This window comes from Dermacentor andersoni, chromosome 9 (genome assembly GCF_023375885.2).
Source record: "Dermacentor andersoni chromosome 9, qqDerAnde1_hic_scaffold, whole genome shotgun sequence".
Lineage (NCBI taxonomy): Eukaryota > Metazoa > Arthropoda > Arachnida > Ixodida > Ixodidae > Dermacentor > Dermacentor andersoni.
Genome location: NC_092822.1, coordinates 51,430,979 through 51,449,336, shown reverse-complemented (window position 1 = coordinate 51,449,336; position 18,358 = coordinate 51,430,979). Strand labels below are relative to the sequence as shown.

Below are 18,358 nucleotides of genomic sequence, written 5' to 3'. Positions count from 1 at the left end.
GAAGAAAGCTTAAATTTCATTTCATAAATTAAGATTGAGACAATAATTTATTACTAATTGTGAATATCAAGTTTAGGGGTATAATATAGAACCTGTAGTAATAATGTTTGGTTTTCATAGTGAGTAGAAAAAACACTGAGAAAATTTAAATAGTACTTCTTTTACTGGGCTTGAAGTAGAAGAAGTAGAAGAGAAGGCGTGCTGGCGCCGTTCATGTGTACGTGATGCCAACGGACTAAGATAAACAAAATTTTGCTGCCGACCGTCGTACTGGACACACGGAAAGAAGTGCTCTGCTGCAGGGACCCGAACGGGAAGTCCTACCGAGAACCAAACTCTACGTAAGAAACGAGGCAACAGGAATGGCGGCGTTTGACCTAATCGCGAACGCACTAACAGCGCTGCAGGAGGCAACACAAACTCTGACAACGAATTACAAGACAATTTCTGTGGTGCGTATATAAAATATCTAAGTAGCTACACGTTATTTAAGTATTTAACTGAAGTTGGTGCGTGGGGACCGGTAGTTACATACCTCTCTGCGTTAACCGTCAAGTCATACGCACTACCAAATGTTCTGTATGCTGCAGTGACTTCGACGTCTAAAAAAAGGGGCGGCCACACAAGGCTGCTGATATCCTAGAAGGGTGGTTTTTTATCAGGCAGTCGTTGTCGGATACTCGCTGTCTCTTCATGCCACTAATTTTAAGGCGAAAGCTTTAGATCTGTTTCAAGGTCGCGTTGTGAGGTGTAGAAAATATCACTTGACCCAAGGACGGCTAAAAGCAAACCAAAGCATATCCAGACGTGTACAAGAGATGATTAATGATTAGCTAAGTTAATGCTTGATTATTGACTGGATTAAGCTGGATTAGGGTGGATTAAGGTGAATTAGGGTGGATTAAAATGTATTGAGGAGTATTGAGGAGGATAAGGGTGGATTAAGGTTGATGAAGCAGGATTATGTTGGAATAGGGTGGATTTAGGTGTACTAAGGAAAATTATGTAAAATAGGGTGCATTAAGGTCTTTTAAGGTGGATTAAGGCGAACTGCAGTAGCATTTACAAGGCTTTGGCTGTCACGTCTCAAAGGCGATAGATAAGGACCCGTGGGACCTTTTAACCTTGTTGAGCTGAAGTGAGCTAGTATAGACCTCACCCTCCATGGTTGCTTAGTTGGTGTGGTGTTTGGCCCCTAAGCACAAGGTCGCGGGATTGAATCGCGGCCACGGCGGCCGCATTTCGATGGGGGCGAAAGACACGAATACCCGTCTACTTAGATTTAGGGGCACGTTAAAAACCTCAGGTGGTCCAAATTATTCTGTAGTCCACCCCTACGACTTTACTCATCATCAGACCATGGTTTAGGCACCTAAAACCCCATGATATAATTTTAATTTTTTGGTATAGGCCTACAGCTATGCTACAATACTGTACACTGAACGAAATGCATGACATTTGTGGCACTTCTGATCTTAAGCAACTGAAAGTGATCGTTAAGTGTATGTGAAAGTATACTGCTGATATAAACGGTCTCGCAAGTCCTTATTCATGAAAAACCTCACAGTTAGCCAATAAATGTGCGCTGGTTGTTACGGTTTGTTCCACTAAGATAGTATCTCAAGGCGTTCGAGGCAGCTCTTGTTTCGCTTGAAGAAAGAGGGAGATACAGGGAGATTACTTGCCAGAGGAGAGGATAGACCACACCGTACATGTCTAGTGTGCAGCTAACAACTGAACATCGGTCTTTAAAGTGGGGAAGGACCAGTAGGTGCCGAAAAGTGACAGAGATGGGAAAGGGGGTAGTGCTCCAAGCTGATAGCTCTGATGGCCCGAGTTGATCTACGAAAGCTAGATGCGCTGAGCAGAAACGTGGAAAGCGTCTGGCCCCGCTGTTCCAGCCAACTTGTGGGTGGTAGTCTCGCTATACCTCGCGTACATTAGGCTCACCGTCAACGTTTAGTGAACTTGGCCAGGCGGGCTAAAATTGGCCTTACCAGGAACGTGGCCGCACCATTGACGGCCAGAGAACGCATTCCACGCTGTCGGCAGAATGAGCAAGTGTACGGTACTTTTGCTCGCACTATCTTTCGCTTTAAGGTGTTCTCGCAATGTCAAGAGAGCGCAGCATTTACTTTTATTGAAGAGACTTGTGCGATAGGTTAGGACGCCACGAAACTGTTTTGAAATGTCCCCTAGTATTCGAAACGCATATGTTGTTCCATCTAAAGGTACTGCAGGTGTTACTACGCTGCGTCCTAAGAGAAAATTACCCCCTTTAGAACAAGTTAGTATTATTTACCAAGACGTTTTGTGTGGATATTTTACCTGTACGTTTTCATAGGTCATGTACAGTAACTGTGGAGATTTCTCTTTTGCTTATAACTCTGGCGAATATTACTGTGGCCGGCACAAGTACAGCCCAAGTTTACTGTTTAAATTGAGCCGAAAACGAAATAAGGCAGTGACTAAGCAGTTTACGAAAGGGATCCACCTTTCCCCGCATAAGTGCAAGTAGGAAAGTTTGTGACCCCTTCTTGCTCGTGTCGTGGTGTGACGACGCACCAAACGCCCGCAGACTGCAAGCTCCCAGGCCGGGCATTCCTCTCCACGTTACTGCCACAAGAAACTTTCAAAGATCGGAACCTTTGCACAGGTTTCAAAGACGGGAACTTTTACACAGATTCGGTGGCCGTGTGTCATTCCATGCACACTCACATATTTGAGTCACAGAAGGCCGTATTATATGCGCAAGTATGTAATTGACAATGAGCTTTGATCACACCATACGACACCAATATATTTTCTCTATCAGTCTTGCGCTTGCGCGCAATTGTTATCATCCAATATCCTGAAATACTGCAGCCATTTGGCTGAATTAGGAAGAAAAGACGAAGACATTCGCAGAAGGCTAAAGGGCTTTGCCATTACAATTTCCAAATTACACTCATGATATACCAAAAATTGTCCAGTACATCATTGGTCTCAGGACCTCAGTGATGAAGTGGTGTTCTTACCAAGCACATTTTAGCGTGACACAGCGCGTGTTACATTATGCACTGCTATCGTTGGGAGTTTTCTTCGTTTATTGCAAGGTTTCGCATATTTTTGCATAGTATAGACCCTGACACCCTTCATGCGAAACGTTCTGAAAATTGTGAAAATCATCCGTTAGGTAACCTTGTTGCTCCAACATGACCGACAAGCTGCGGTGACAAACATGCTTAAGCAAGGCAGCGTAAAGCACAGAATTCCTTTCGAAAATGGTTGGAGAGGAAAGCTGGCGCTATTCTCTACGGTATCTGCTGCCAACCATGATGATTCAGCCTGCTTATGGGCAGTATTTTGATTTGTCTAAACGTGGTTCCTAGGACTTTAAACAGATTTGTAACCTTGCAAATTGATAACATTGAAGAAGATATTGCGTTTAAGATACAACAGTCTGCAATAATTACAATTATTCACGTATAAATGTATAAAATATATTCACGTATATAACATATAAAAATATGTTATATAAATATATGGCTGCTTGGGAAATATAAAGGGTAAAGCATGAATATATAACCAAGATACATTTGTTTATACCATTACGAATACTAATTGGATACAGGTCAATTTGTTGGAAGATCCGGTAGTAGCCGTTGATAAATTGTCTACGTTTTTTTTACATGCCGTTTCAATAAGCACTCGGACTGTTAGGTGTAAGAATAAATATAAGTTTGCCTGCAAGCCGTGGATGACCTCCGCATTACTGACCATCTTAAGGAAAAAAAAGCCTATACAGAAAAACTAAACGGCAACCTTTCAACTCTAATTTGGCCCTGCGTTCGAAATAAATATTGTTATATTCTTAACACGCTACTTAAACAGGCCAAGAGGCCCTATTATGACAATGAATTTAATAAACACAGCAATAATCCAAAAAAGCAATGGAAGCGTCTGAACGAATTTATGCATAAATCTTCTGTACCTGAACAATGTTCTAAAATTAAATTGAATGGTAAAACATACCAAGAGCCCACTCATGTTGCAAATGCCTTTAGCAATTATTTTGCTCTGTCACAAATAACTAACAACACAGTCACTCAGCCAACCTTGTCTAGATAACCTCACTCATTTTTTCTTTCCCCAGTTACTGCTCGAGAAGTGTATTTAACAAAATGTAGCCTGAAAAACACAAGCCTGGGTTTAGATAACATTTTCATACATCATTTAAAGTTGGTTGCTAATATTATTTCATAACCGATATGTGTCATAACTACTCGCACTTTCGAATCCGGCACTTCTCCTCTATGTCTAAAGAAGGCTAAGCTTATTCCCGTATTTAAGAGGGGTGCAAAAGACCTAATTTCTAACTACTGACCAATATCTATTTTTTCCTCTTGAAGTATAATTATTGAACATTTATTAGTTAAACGTTTAGGTAACTACCTTGAAATAATTTATATAGATAATCCCTGTCAGTTCGTTTTCCGTTCCGGATGTTCTACTTGCTTAGCATTGCTCTCTATAACCGATATTATTAAGAAATCTATAGATTGTGGTAAATTCGTTGGCGCAGTCTTTTTAGATTTTACCATAGCTTTTGACACGAATAATGACAGCATTTTGATCACCAAACTTGAAGCATACGGTATTACTGGTCTCGCCTTAACTCTATTAAAAACTATTTGTTGGACAGGCAGTACGTGGTTTCTGTAGCGGGTGCCCTTTCTCAAACTAAAATAATTAACATTGTTGCACCCCAGGGGTTCATTCTCGGTCCATTACTGTTTATTAGTTACATTAATGACCTACCCAATCTTTTACATTCATCATACTGCGTTTTATACGCCGACGACACCACCTTATCATTATCAGACGCGTCGTTAATCTCATTACATCAAAGTTAAATGCTGCGCTAACTGACGTTACAGATTGGTGTCGCAGTAATTACCTAATTATTAATCCCGAGAAAACTAAATACGTAATATTCAATAGTGGTCACAGAGTCCTAACTTTTCCACTAGCGTTAACACTTCGTGCTAGTCAAATTCCAGCCGGTGACTTGGATCTATTCTTCAGTGTTTTCCTCGATGCTAACCTCAAACTTGACTTCAGCATTGAGAATATTAGGAAAAAGAACGGCATTTGGCATTCGCGCTTTAGTAAAAGCACGCGCCTTTTCACACAAAGCTCTCTTATCACATCACTTTGCTTTTATTCATACTCATATTAACAATGGAATCGCTGCCTCGGGTAACACGTACAATTGTCACCTGTCAGCAGTTCAGCATTTACAAAATCAAGCCAGTCGTATCATTGCCAGCCGTGGTCGCCAGTCAAATGCATCCATTTTGCTCCGTCAAAACCTTATTGTAGCACCGTGAACTTGCATCGACATAACTTAACAATCTTATTTTTCAAGTTACTTAACAACTAATTGCTTTACGAATTCGTTGACCTAAATGATTTATATAACTAAAATAGAACTACGTTTGCCTTAAACAGAAATTTCTTACTGCCTTGTGTTCGTACCAATTACGATAAACTAACATCATCTTTTGCTGGCGTATATTCATAGAATCGCTTAGCATCAAACATAAAATCGCTCACTTCATTCTATGCCTTCAAAAAATCCCTTAAAGATTTCCTTTTGACGCATTGACGCAATTATGGCTCCGAATGTTTTATTTATTTGTTCTTATCACAGTTCCCCCTATCTTTTGCTATTTACATGCTAGCCGTTGCCTTTAGACGTTTTGTTTATAAATGCTTCTTTTTATGCCTGTTTAAATTTTTTAAATGTATATTTTTAGCAAACTGATATTTTTACTTTATATTCATTTGGGTCTGCCGATTATATTTTTTGCTATTTCGTTCTGTTCCTTCTTTACATAATTGAAAGGTTCTGTTGTACGCCGATCTTGTTTCTATTTTTTGATAGTAGTACTCTACATTATAGTCCTAATCACGTTTTCGTTGTTGCACTTCATCTCTTTGTTTCTCTCAGTGTACATTTCGTAAATTTTATTTCTGCCCTGCCACCTATGCAATTTTTTTCTTACATTTACCCACCGAGGGTCCCGGTCAGAGTCTTCGACACTGGGACCCTCAAGTGTAAAACAAAAATGTGACCGTTTCCTTTTTTTGTAAAGAATAAACTTCATTTGATTTGATTTGATGATGAATAACGCCACAAGAACGGCTAATGCAACAGCGTAAGCATGTTCATATATTAACCATTGTTTTGTTTCTACCATAACGGTCGCCTTGCCATAGTCCTTTCAAGTAATCTTTTAGGAAACTATGCTTTCAAGGCGGGCGTTTCCAACAGCCTTATAGAAAAACATTTACAGGGCAATTTGGACACTTCGTTCTTTGTTTTCCATTTGTTTCTTCATGCGCAGACGTCTGAAATTAGAGACCTTGTATACGAGTTTCATGCCAGTTTGAAGCACGATCTGATCAGCATCGAGTCCCTGCGTTGGCTGGGTGACTGCGCGCGGCACCTTCTCCCCTGGATCCGGCTGGACCTGTCGTCGCCCATCTTCCTGCTTCTCGTACCGATGCTGCTGAGTTTGGTGCTTCGAAGGTACGTTTGGTCCATGGAGTTTCGCACGAAGTTCAACTGAACAATACATGGCTGCCCATTCGTTCAGTCACCATAGCAATTATGGACAGTCATCATCATCATGAGCCTGGTTACGCCAACTGCATGGCAAAGGCCTCTCCCATACTTCTCTAAGAACCCCGGTCATGTACTAATTGTGGCCATGTCGCCCCTGCAAACTTCTTAATCTCATCCGCCCACCTAACTTTCTGCCACCCCCGTCTACACTTCCCTTCCCTTGGAATCCAGTCCGTAACCCTTAATGACCATCGGTTATCTTCCCTCCTCATTACATGTCCTGCCCAAGCCCAATTATTTTTCTTGATTTCAACTAAGATGCCATTCACTCGCGCTTGTTCCCTCACCCAATCTGCTCTTTTCTTATCCCTTAACGTTACACCCATCATTCTTCTTTCCATAGCTCGTTGCGTCGTCCTCAATTTAAGTAGAACCCTTTTCGTATACCTCCAGGTTTCTGCCGCGTAGGTGAGTACTGGTAAGACACACCTATTATACACTTTTCTCTTGAGGGATAATGGCAACCTGCTGTTCATGATCTGAGAATGCCTGCCAAACGCACCGCAGCCCATTCTTATTCTTCTGATTTATGGACAGTACAGGGATGTTTTCCTGCGATTTGTCGTGGATTGTTTGCCAAGGCATACTACGAGTTAAATTATTGTTCTCTTCAGTTCAGCCGTGTTGAATGCTAGCCTTAGAACCTTCTTTCTGAAATTATCGTAATATTGCTTATCCCTGTGCTGTATGTTTTTCCACTATTGAATGTACATTGTTGTGTTTTTTCACATTTTGGTTTATGTTCATTTGTGCGATATTTTTTGTGTGTGTCAAAAAGGCCCAAAAAGTGGGGCTGCAGTACGTAGAAAGAATAAACAAATAAATAAAGCTGCCAAACAATGTTTTTTTGTATTTTTGCCTAATTTCTGCGCCTCGCCAGTTGAATGTATTCAGTATTGCCTGCTCAAACATAAATTCCAGCATTTACGTGTATACGCAGGAGTTGTGTTTCGTAAGATCCCCATGGGTTATTTATTCGAACGCCCTAACCAATGAATATTGCTCAAGGATTTCTTATAATTATTTCGTGCTAATAAATTGGACACAGCAGACACACAAAGAAGTGTGCGACTGATACATGGGATACGTAACTTACAAGTTCCACGCCGGCAGAGCCGCTCTACTGCCAGGCGCGCTGAAAGCTTTGCGTCGAATGGTCTCTTCCAGTGCAGGTTCATAATTCTGCAATAAATGTCCTGTTTCAAATGAGGCTCCAGAGATCGCGTTCGTTCGTTTCACTGATTAGATTACTGAATGGCCGCTAACGCTGATCCCCATCACTTTCGACGTCAAAAATTAGCCAGAATGGTCCCTCTTTCATACGAAACATTTGTGATCACGTTAGCGACTGTCGTTTTCCACACGTTATGAACTGCCATAACTTCTGGTCTTCAAGCTATGCATTCGGTTAACGTTCTAGATTTAGGAACATTTTCTTCATTTCCTAGTAGCTTTTTAACCGTGCAGCTGAGCACTCTCCACTTCTGATCCGTGTTGGCTATGAAGGTTGAATAAATAAATAAATAAATAAATAAATAAATAAATAAATAAATAAATAAATAAATAAATAAATAAATAAATAATCCCTACAGGTGGCGCACAGACAAAGGTGGGCGCTCAGAGAAAACCAGGATCGCCAGTGCCCCACCTCGCTGCCTCACTCGACCAACCACCGTCGAGAAGGAAACGCGCTTTACGCTGGCTAGACGGAGCCGCCCTCGTCGTCTGTGTGGCACCAGGCACGACGCCGATCACTGCTTCACAAGGAGTAAGAATCGCTCATGTACAACCGGTGATGCCAGTGTCTAATCAGATCACTTACTTGCAGCAGCTCGTTTACCAGACAGAGGAGCTGCAGAAAAAGAAGAAGTTGTCCGAGACAGCTTTACGCCGCCACAGCCCTCTTTCTTTTTCAGCAGAAGGAGCAGCGGACGCTCGTAGTATCAGAAACTTAAGGCGAACATTAAAGTTATCGCGTAACACCAATGAGTGTAATACGATAAGTAGATAATAGTATAGGCACACACGAACGTCGCAACCAGCATACTAATTTAAACAAAGGGGTAATGAGTCCGACAATATAAGTTAGGGTCTGTAGTTTTTGCGTGCAGCCTGATAAGTCTCGATTTTTGGGTTTTTCATTGCGATGTGCGAAGTCGGCGTAAGGACCTAAACAATCTGGTCACCTACTAGGTGCTGCCTTCGGCATTATTGCTGTGAGTGAAACGTGATTGAAGGCTGTTGAAACAGTCAGTACGCAGGGTTTTAAGCTGTTATCGATAACTACGGAACTCGCGTGTGCGAGGGGGTGCAGTTGCTTTGTTGGCAAGGGACAATGTTGTGTGCAATATCATGGTTGATGCATCTATTACTAATGGAACTATAGAATCACTATTTATCAAGATTCTAAGAAGGACAGCCAGTGTTGTTGTGCACCGCCGGCCCTGTTCATCGATCAAAACGTTTCTGAAGAAATCTAAGTCCGTGCTTATGAGATCTTCCTGCGTGGAGTGCAGTTATATCGTAGTTGTCGTGGACTCTAATATTCACTTTTCCTTCGATACCTGGAATGAATACACGCTTCTCCTAAAAATCGTTTAATTTGCACAAGGTAATAACTGAGCTTGCACGTATCTCTAACACGTCAAGTGCCCTTATTGATCATGCCCTCTGCAACGTTGACAATGGTGTGTATGCTTGTGTGCTTTCCGTTCCGGTAGCACACCAATTGCACATTTTTGTTGCCATCAGAATTGAGCCGCTCAATACTAGGCCTTCCAGGGGAAGAGTGTCTACAAAGGTTGAGTGAAAGAGACAACGAGACAAAATAAGTCAAATTTATTTTTGTGCTATGTATGATGAGGATGCTAATATAGAATTTAGCAATTTCGTAGCCTCTCTGAAATATGCTGTATCAGAAAGCATTACCACAGAAAACAGTAAATATACCAACCCACTCTGTCCTTGGATGACACCCAGTATTCTGGAAATATTGAAATAAAAAGACTGCTTGCACCACAAATGGAAGCGGCATAGAAACGATGTGTTACTTAAACCAATTCTAACGTAAAAGGAATAGGTCAGTTTCCTTGACGAGGAAACGAAAAAAAAGGAAGACAATGCTCATCGAAGAGGCTGAGGGCAACACCAAAAGAGCTTCGGAGATAGTACAAGCGGCAGTTGTGCTTGACTCGGGCAGACGTGTACTGCTTGATGTTATAACTCAAGACACCGTGGATCGATTTAACAACTATTTTGCAGGCGTCCCGCGCTCTTTTGATGCAGGGTTTCCTGACGCTTCGAATTTCACGCGCCCCTCAAGACCCGTCTTTGTTAGTTTTGCCATGTCTGAAACAGAAATGATATATATCGTGACAATGTTTCAGTAAAATAATTAAAAAAAATAATATAGACATTCTGGCTGCCCCCGTGTTGCGCTCGTTCTATAACTGACACGAGTGTGGTATGTACCCAAAGGAACATAATTTGGGCAAAGTCGTGCCTGCATACAAGGACGGAGACAGTTCAAGTTCGTCAAGTTACAAACCGATATCTGTATTAAGTGTGATTAACACAACATTCGAAAAAAAGAACACTCTCAGCACAGATTACATCGTTTGCATCGAAATATAGTATAATTTGCCCAAACCAGCATGGTTTCCGGTCACACAGATCCACATCTGCAGTTCTGGTACTAACCCAACAAGTTAACAAAGTGCTGAACAACAATATCATTGCTGTGTAAGATTTCCTCGACATGAGAAAGGCCTTCGATTCCCTTAACCACAACACATTGTTAACTACTCTTCATGACTATGGTTCCCGAGGCAAAATTCACCAGCTTCTTAAAGGCCACCGACAGCAACGGGTCGTGATAGATGGTGTTGTGTCCTCTACTCAGTAAGTAGCCTATGGGGCGACAGTTTAAAAGAGATCGAAGATCAAATGAAGAAGAAGCTATAGAGAGTTCATTCATGGTTTAAGCGAAACCACCTAAATACAATTACAGACAAAACTAGATACTTGGTTTAGAAACTAAATAGACGTCTCTTTGAAAATGTAACCGGGTGACCTTTCAGTTTTTGAAAAATGTACATCCTGAAAGCGAATGATTTTAAATATACGTAAGAGTGAAATGTTCTACACACACACAAATATAGGATTATATGCACAAACTTTACCTCAATATATGTGCGTGAGTCGCACAATTTTGTTTATGTATTTATTTATTTGTTTACTTATCCCATTACGCACGGCACCTTTATGGCATTCAAGCGGCGGGCAATGAGTGGGAAAAAGTTGAATTACTGCAAAACATGAGACTTAACACGCAATTCCAAAATGCTCATTGTACAGCGAAGAATTCGTACTCGGAGCAGATATGAGAACGCCCAGTAAGCTGCATCGTGTCACCTCAGATTGCAAACAGCACATGTAATTGAAATTCTCTGTTTTGCTTACACGGATTCTCAAATACCTCAGTATACACGCTTGTTTTGTGTAGGCGGTGTCTTATCTCTTGGCGAGCAGTCCCGACGCGGCACATTCAGGTGGTTAGACGCACACGCATGCACCAGGGGCGTAGCCAGGGGGGGGGGGGGGCTTATGGGCCTTCAGCCCGCCCCCCGAAATTTTTTCGTGCAGTCCATGCACCGCCGACCAAAGCAACCCGCGGCGTCGGAAATCATTGTGCATTTTGTCTAGAATGTCTTTTGCACGCTCGAAAAGACATTTCAGCGCCGAAATTGTGAACTCGGGCTGGATTTCGTGGCAACGCCCATGCACCGGGAGTCATATAACGCAAGCAGCCCCCTCCGAGCACAAAGTTTCAAGGACGTTTCGATGGCGAACGGGCTCGTCGCGACATATCGTGGAGGCCCCGGAATCTACGGACTGCGTGGATGTTAATTCCGAAACTTCATGGGTATAACGTTGTCATAACCTTTTGATGCGAAAGGTGCATTGACATTTCCAAATGCGATGCTTTAGATTTTCAATTGCGGAAATTTGTCGGTTTAATGTTCCTATAAATATTTGACGCCAAAGGTGCATTGACTTTTCCAGTCTTACAACGGAATATACAACGAGACAAGCCAAATCAACACACTATCAGATAAGTTGACAATGCACGCAGCGAGGTCCCATGAGACGAAGCGTTGTGGTGGTTCATTCGCGCCATCATGTCACATAAAAAACAATACCAACAGTTTCTTTTACACCTGCGCCAAAGCATCCATGTCAAGACACTAAAGCCAGCCAAGGCAACTACGTTCTTATTTTTTTTTTCTACTTTGACTTCTATTCGCGAGGACACATTGAGCCTCTTCAATGTTTTTGTACTGCTACTCACAGGCTGCCAGAGCCAGCCAGAGCGCATCCATTTTTCTCGTGTTGCCCCGACTACTGCGCGGCGCACTTCGGTGCGCATTCGGTTTTCTCTGGCAGAATGCATTTTCGCCTAGCAGAGTTTAGGACGCTTTCTAGCTAGCAGACGAGAAAAAGAAACAATGGTCGCTCGCCACCATCACTGCGCGTACTTGACGGATTGCACCGCGTTCGCTTGAGCGCAACCTCTCCAGAAAGTCTTGTCTCGCCAGTTTAGGATAACGAGCACTATACACATGGTTTTTGGTGGACCAAGCGTCTCGCGTTTTTTTCGATATTCCTTTGGTAGCCACATTAGGTGTCCAAAGTAGGCATTCGATTGTGGGCAACATACTTTCCGTTTCTTCATTTCGGTGCCTCTGCCCCACGAAAGGAAAAAAAAAGAAATACATTGTTGCGGCGCAGCGAATTGTCGCATGGTGAAAGTTCGGTTTTGTTACTTCTTTTGCGGAAAGTAATGGGCCATGGGACGCTTCAGTTGCCGGAGACTCTAATTACATTAATGCGACAGCAATTATATGGACACTCCAGGAGCATTCCTGTCGTCGCCGTCGCCCTCATGTTCCGCATAAAGTCCAAGGGTGATAACATTGTGACCACGCGCCGCATGCTGTATGTGCGAGTGAAAGCGTGAGGGGGAAATGGGTGAGCCGACGATGGCAGCTCAGTCTTGTTTGCGCAAGGGAGAAAAGGGAGGAGCAAGCGCGCCGTCTTCCGTCGCACGAGATACATCGGGGGGAGTGGATAGAATGGGGACGGGATCTAGGATTCTGTGAATCTGGGATTTCACAACATGTTTATTTGCCTTGTTTGACACATTATATACAGTGACTTTTTCTTAGATACGTAGATTTATTGGAGACCTATACATATATTTAAATATATTGTTGCGAGCTTTTGTGTATACGTGCAGTGAACTTTGCTTCCAGTGACTCTTTTTTGCCCTTTATCAAGCTCTATCTTTGCATCTGTATATTCTATTGTATCTTCGTATTTCTAATGCACGAGGGCGAGTCAAATGAAAGTGAGCCTACGCACCCGCGCAATAATGGTTCGGTTCGTTATCTGCGAGGCATGCGCGTAGAACACAGGCACCTCTCATTTACAAAAGTGACACGCAGGTGTGAGGATAAATGTTATTTAATGCTCTCGTACACTGGGTTGAACATTGTTGCATGACGTAATGGACGCTCCAGAAGTTGAGCAGCGTGGTGCCGTGAGCTTTTTGACAGCTGAAGGTGTTTCCCGAAAAGAAATTAGTCGCCGTATGGCTGCTGTGTACATTGAACATTGCATTTCATTGGCCACTGTGAAGCGTTGGAGCAAACGGTTTACAGAAGGACGTGAAAGTTGCAAAGACGATCCGAGATCGGGCCATAGCCATCGTGCAATCACCCCTAACAAATTGCAAAGGTTGATGAGCTGATGAGACAAGAACGGAGGACGAGCATCGATGAACTGGCAGAGCGTGTGAACATCAGTCACGGTTCGGTTCACGCCGTAATTCATGAACATCTCGAATATCGGCTCTTGGGTGCGCCATGGATGCCAAAGGTTTTGAACAATCGCCAGAAGACGGAGAAGTTTGGCGCTGCCTTTACTCATCTGATCCGGTATCACAATGAGGGTGACGATTTCTTGTTTGCGATTGTGATCGTGGACTAACCATCATGTCACTACTACGAGCCTGAAACACGACGGCAAAGCCTACAGTGGAAACATTCGAATTCACCACCGCCAAAGAAAGCAAAGGCTATCATTTCCGCCGGAAAGGTGCTGTTGACTTTTTTTTTTCGATCGTCAGGGGCCATTACTGATAGAATTTGCTTAATCTAGAGAGACTATCAATTGTTTCCGATATTGCGATACGCTGGACCGGTTGCATGTCGCAATAAAGAACAAACTGCTGGAAAATTGACAAATGGGGTCATCTTGTTCAACGACAGTGCCCGTCCCCAAGTCGCTGATGTGGTTAACACAAAACTGTAAAAGTTCAAGCGCAAACGCTGCAACATCCGCCATACATGTTAGACCCGTCGCCTTGCGACTTCCACATTTTGGGGCAACCGAAAAAACAGCTCAAGAGAAGCAGATTCGCGTCGGACGATGACGTGAAAGAGTCAGTTGCATACTTTTTGAAGCGGCAACCGAAGGAGCTTTATGAGACTGGAATCAGGCGACTCGTTAGTCAATGGGACCAATGGGATACTCATGGAAGCTTGTTAGTCAATGGGATACTCATGGAAGCTACTTTTAAATAAAGTACCCCGTTTGTCATATATTCGCATTGGCTTACTTTCATTTGACTCACCCTCGTATATTTTGCAGAAGTCAGGCTTTCTATACGTGCTCTCTATTGCGATTATAATTTCGGTGGTATTACTCACGATACACGAACGCTGAAAGCTGCTCCTGCGTAATGCATTAGAACAAATGACAGCGTCATTGACATTTTTCACTGGCCGTTGCAAGTGTACAAGAATGCAAACAAGGACTTTGAATGACGAAGTTTCATTAACATAATCGTCCTCAACTTGTTCATTTCATGGCCTTTACATTTTTATATCAGCGGCATGCACTGCTTTGCTGATATCGAACTGATATAGTTCTAAACTTCGTGTGATATTTTCTTTACTTATTAAATAAACAAAAAACATGGAAGCGTTGATATCAGTTATGTTGGGCACATTTTTGGCACAGACGAGTATATTGTTTTATGAAAAAATACATAGTTTACTTGTACTGACAGTGCGTAGCATTCAAGAATTCGTTTGCAGCATCTTTGGCAATGACAATTTAGTTATTATTCATGTATTTGATCCCTAGACAAGTTCTTTAAGAGCAAGCTTTAGCTCGGGCCCAACACCTATGCGCCTATTGAAATACACGTAAAACGCAGAAACGCTTTTCTGAGATAACACCTGGATCGCTTTAATGAAATTTGTTGCATTTGAGAGAGGAAGTTAAAATACAGTGTCTGTTGGAAGCGGAATTTCGATTTAGGGCCTGAACATCGTTTAAAATATTTTGAAATATTCGAAAGTTCGAAAAAATAGAAGCACGAAGTTTACAAATTATTAGCTGTGCATCAAGAATAGATATCGCGGTTCTGTAGACGGCATCCATTAGACCATTGAAAGCGGACAAATTCGATATGTCAATTTGTTTCTTACTTGAATAGGTTACGTTATATACAAGGGTTCTGCAAAAGCCGTACTTCTATAATACTTATTTTTTTTTTCTATTCGTGTGTAACATATCAATTTTGTCCGATGTAGAGGCACTGTTATATGCAATTCACAGAATTGTGATATAATTTTTCGTTGTTGAGTTGCCGAGCTTTAAACTTGATAGTTTCGTTTTCGGAAAATTTGCGATTTTGGTCAATCTTTAATAAAGAAGTGACCACCTAAATTAAAAATCGAAACCAGCAGTCACTAGAATTTACGTTTTTATTTTAAATGCAACAAAGCTCGTCAAATTTGGTGCAGTGGTTGCCAAGCAAAAAGAATTCTCTTTGTACATGTATTTAGACAGGAGCACCCGAGCTAAAGCTAAAGAGGCCGAGCTGTTGCTGTAAACCTACAGTTGGATGTAGCGCACCGCTTTGTGTGTGGGTGTTTTGTATCCATAGTGCCGAATAACATGTATGAACAAACACTGGATTTTTCTCTCTATCAGCACAAGCTTATACGAGAAATGTACTAGCTTCGCTCCCAAGTTAACAATGCATCAAATAGGAATATCACAGTCACACTGTTCAACGTTCACTCGGTTTCTTTCTGTTCCGCGTAGGGATTGCCGAGGGTCGCGTCATGACAAAGCCAGTCGCTGCGAGACTGATTCAGCGCTGGGTCCGCGCCAAGTTCCAGCCATGGGTCCTCGAAAGGGTGGCTTACAGCGCCAACCCTCCACGCCCCCAGAGCGAGCCAGACTGGACGGACAGGGACGCCGGTGCAACAATCGTCACCCTCGTAGACCACGACGACAGGTCGACCATCGGACCCCAGCATCCTGGCGATGCTCGCTTGGTGGACATTGATTCGGACGAGCCCGAGAGCGTGTACGAACAACCCATGGACGACGCGGACGCTGTTTCCCCCAGCTCACCCCGCTGTCGCGGAGCTGCGACGATTTCGACAACGCGTCTTCTTCCTTCCAGAAACCAAATTGATGGGCGCTAACCGGAAGAGGCAGCGCAGGTGCTGGAGACGGTTCAGTCGTTTCCGCGAGATGACCAGCAGTGACCTTCTGTGGCTGTTGGACTCGCGTCGATACTTACGCGTAAGGCGGCCAGACAAAGCCAAAAACGAAAATTGCATAGCGGTGACCAGGACCTGTGGTTGCGTTCTCGACAAATAAATGAGTGCGACGCACGAAACTACCGTCTCGATGTAGTTCATAAACGAAATATTGAGATAGCGTAAACCGATGGGCACAAATTTGAGTTAGCCATAATGGTGTCAGTTCCCTTAAATGAATGACGAATATATTTGGTCCAAGAATCATAGTTCGTTCTGGTTCGGTCGATTTCGGATTCTAATTATGAAGCATTGATGCCATTTAGAAGGGCTAAATATACAGATAAGAAGATAGCATTGGGTACGAATGAGGCCTGCGAAGGAAGACGGTTTATGTGCGATGGTGGAAGCCGATGCTAATTCTAGTGTGCAAAGCTGCCAAAATGTTCTCTACAGCGTGATGGCGAAGGAAAAAAAGTCAGCACAGTTGCTTTAGGAACCAATGATGCGTGCTTCAAGTGGCTTCTGTGCCCACGTCTTTTGTTTTCTCGGTGTAACACAGCCTATACTATAGAATACATATATTCTTAACATAAATAAATGACATTTGTTCAAGAATTGGTTCTAGTATACGGATGTTTGCCGATGACTGTGTCTTAAATAGGAAAATTAGAAAATAAGATGACGTTGCTCTGTTGCAAAGTGACTTATCATGTGTTCTTGAATGCTGCTCAAGATGGAAAATGAACTACAATACTAAAGAATGCGTTCATGCTAATTTACAAGTAAAAAAAACATAGGCTAACCTCGGAGTCTGTCAGCAGCAATAATGCAGTGAAGCAAAAATTACAGTACAAATACTTAGGTGTGACATTCCCAGCCGATTGTTTATGTAATGCTCACATTGAAACAGTAGTTGCTAAGGCCACCAGGACCTTAAACTTAAGGTGAAATCTGAGACACAGACTATCTTGTTTGAAATTAACTGCTTACCTAACGTACGTTCGACCAATGTCCGAATATGCTTGTGCCGTGTAGGACCCTTGGCAACAAACGCTAAATGATAAACTTTAAAAAATTGAGAACAGAGCAGCAAGGTTTGTGTTGCGCTGGCACTCGAGAACTCATAGCTGTACCAATATGAAAAATGAAATAGTTTGGGAAATTCCTCCCTTTCGTCGAAAAAAATTACGATTGAAACTCTTATCAGAAATTTCACCGTAAAACCGACATTCGAAAGCAAACAAACTTGCATAAGCCTCATTATGTCTCTGCACGTACTGATCATCGTTTCAAGATTTTAGAGTACCGTACTAGAACTAATATGTATGCTAATTAATTTTTTTTCGTTCCATTTGCGAACGGAATCACCTATCGAGTCATGAAGATGGTTTTTTTTTTTCGACTTTGTAACCCCTCTTCTGTAGTGCAGTTGGGCTATGCGGGTAAATCATTGAATAAAGAATAAAAAAGGTAAATGAAGCCTGCGTAATTTCCAAATAAACTGAACGCTTCGACGCACTGAGCTTCTCAGCTTATATAATGTCATGCTTGATATTCAACAGAATGGTATTTATATCCGTCACCTATAGTATGAATAACTGTTCTTAAGCGGCAGCTTTCATTCGGTGGCTCCTCCCTACAAACATCAGAGAAATCGTTCTTCTCGGCCACTACTGCGCCTATTTTGATGAGGTTTGTTGCATTTAAAAAAAATAAGGTTTAGCTCTAGTAACTGTATTCGGTGTAGTGTTTAGTCAAAGCGCCACTTTGTTTGGGTTCTTAAAGCTTGAAAGGCTTCTAAAACTTGATTCATGTTAGCACGCCAAACTCAGTAGTAAAAGAACAATGTTATAATTTCATAAACTGCGCTTTATAATACACCTAAAGCCGAAAAAGAATATTTACTGTACACCACTCTCTAATATGCCAAAGGTTTAGGAGTAGAACTTTGCAAACCCTTCGTAAACACGGTGAAATGTCCACGTGAGCTGTAAGTCTATCACATTTCGTTGGTGTAGTGTTCACAAAATTTTAGGTCCTTAAAGTTCTGGCGCTT

At 42.3% G+C, this 18,358-nt stretch overlaps 1 protein-coding gene across 1 annotated transcript; it reads left to right on the top strand.

Annotated features, from left to right (window-relative positions):
- The first annotated feature begins 207 nt into the window (after nucleotides 1-207).
- Nucleotides 208-16,422, top strand: LOC129383952 (uncharacterized). Its single transcript, XM_055068992.1, has 4 exons — nucleotides 208-452; nucleotides 6,393-6,577; nucleotides 8,266-8,441; nucleotides 15,854-16,422. The coding sequence occupies exons 1-4, from the start codon at nucleotides 363-365 to the stop codon at nucleotides 16,240-16,242; spliced, it is 840 nt and encodes a 279-aa protein (XP_054924967.1). The 5' UTR covers nucleotides 208-362; the 3' UTR covers nucleotides 16,243-16,422.
- The last annotated feature ends 1,936 nt before the right edge of the window (nucleotides 16,423-18,358 follow it).

Bases quoted from the DNA above. Each gene is read 5' to 3' on its own strand.
- LOC129383952 (XM_055068992.1), top strand. From the start codon at position 363: ATGGCGGCGTTTGACCTAATCGCGAACGCACTAACAGCGCTGCAGGAG. The intron at 453-6,392 runs GTGCGTATATAA...CTTCATGCGCAG, and splicing joins ATTACAAGACAATTTCTGTG to ACGTCTGAAATTAGAGACCT. The intron at 8,442-15,853 runs GTAAGAATCGCT...TGTTCCGCGTAG, and splicing joins CGATCACTGCTTCACAAGGA to GGATTGCCGAGGGTCGCGTC.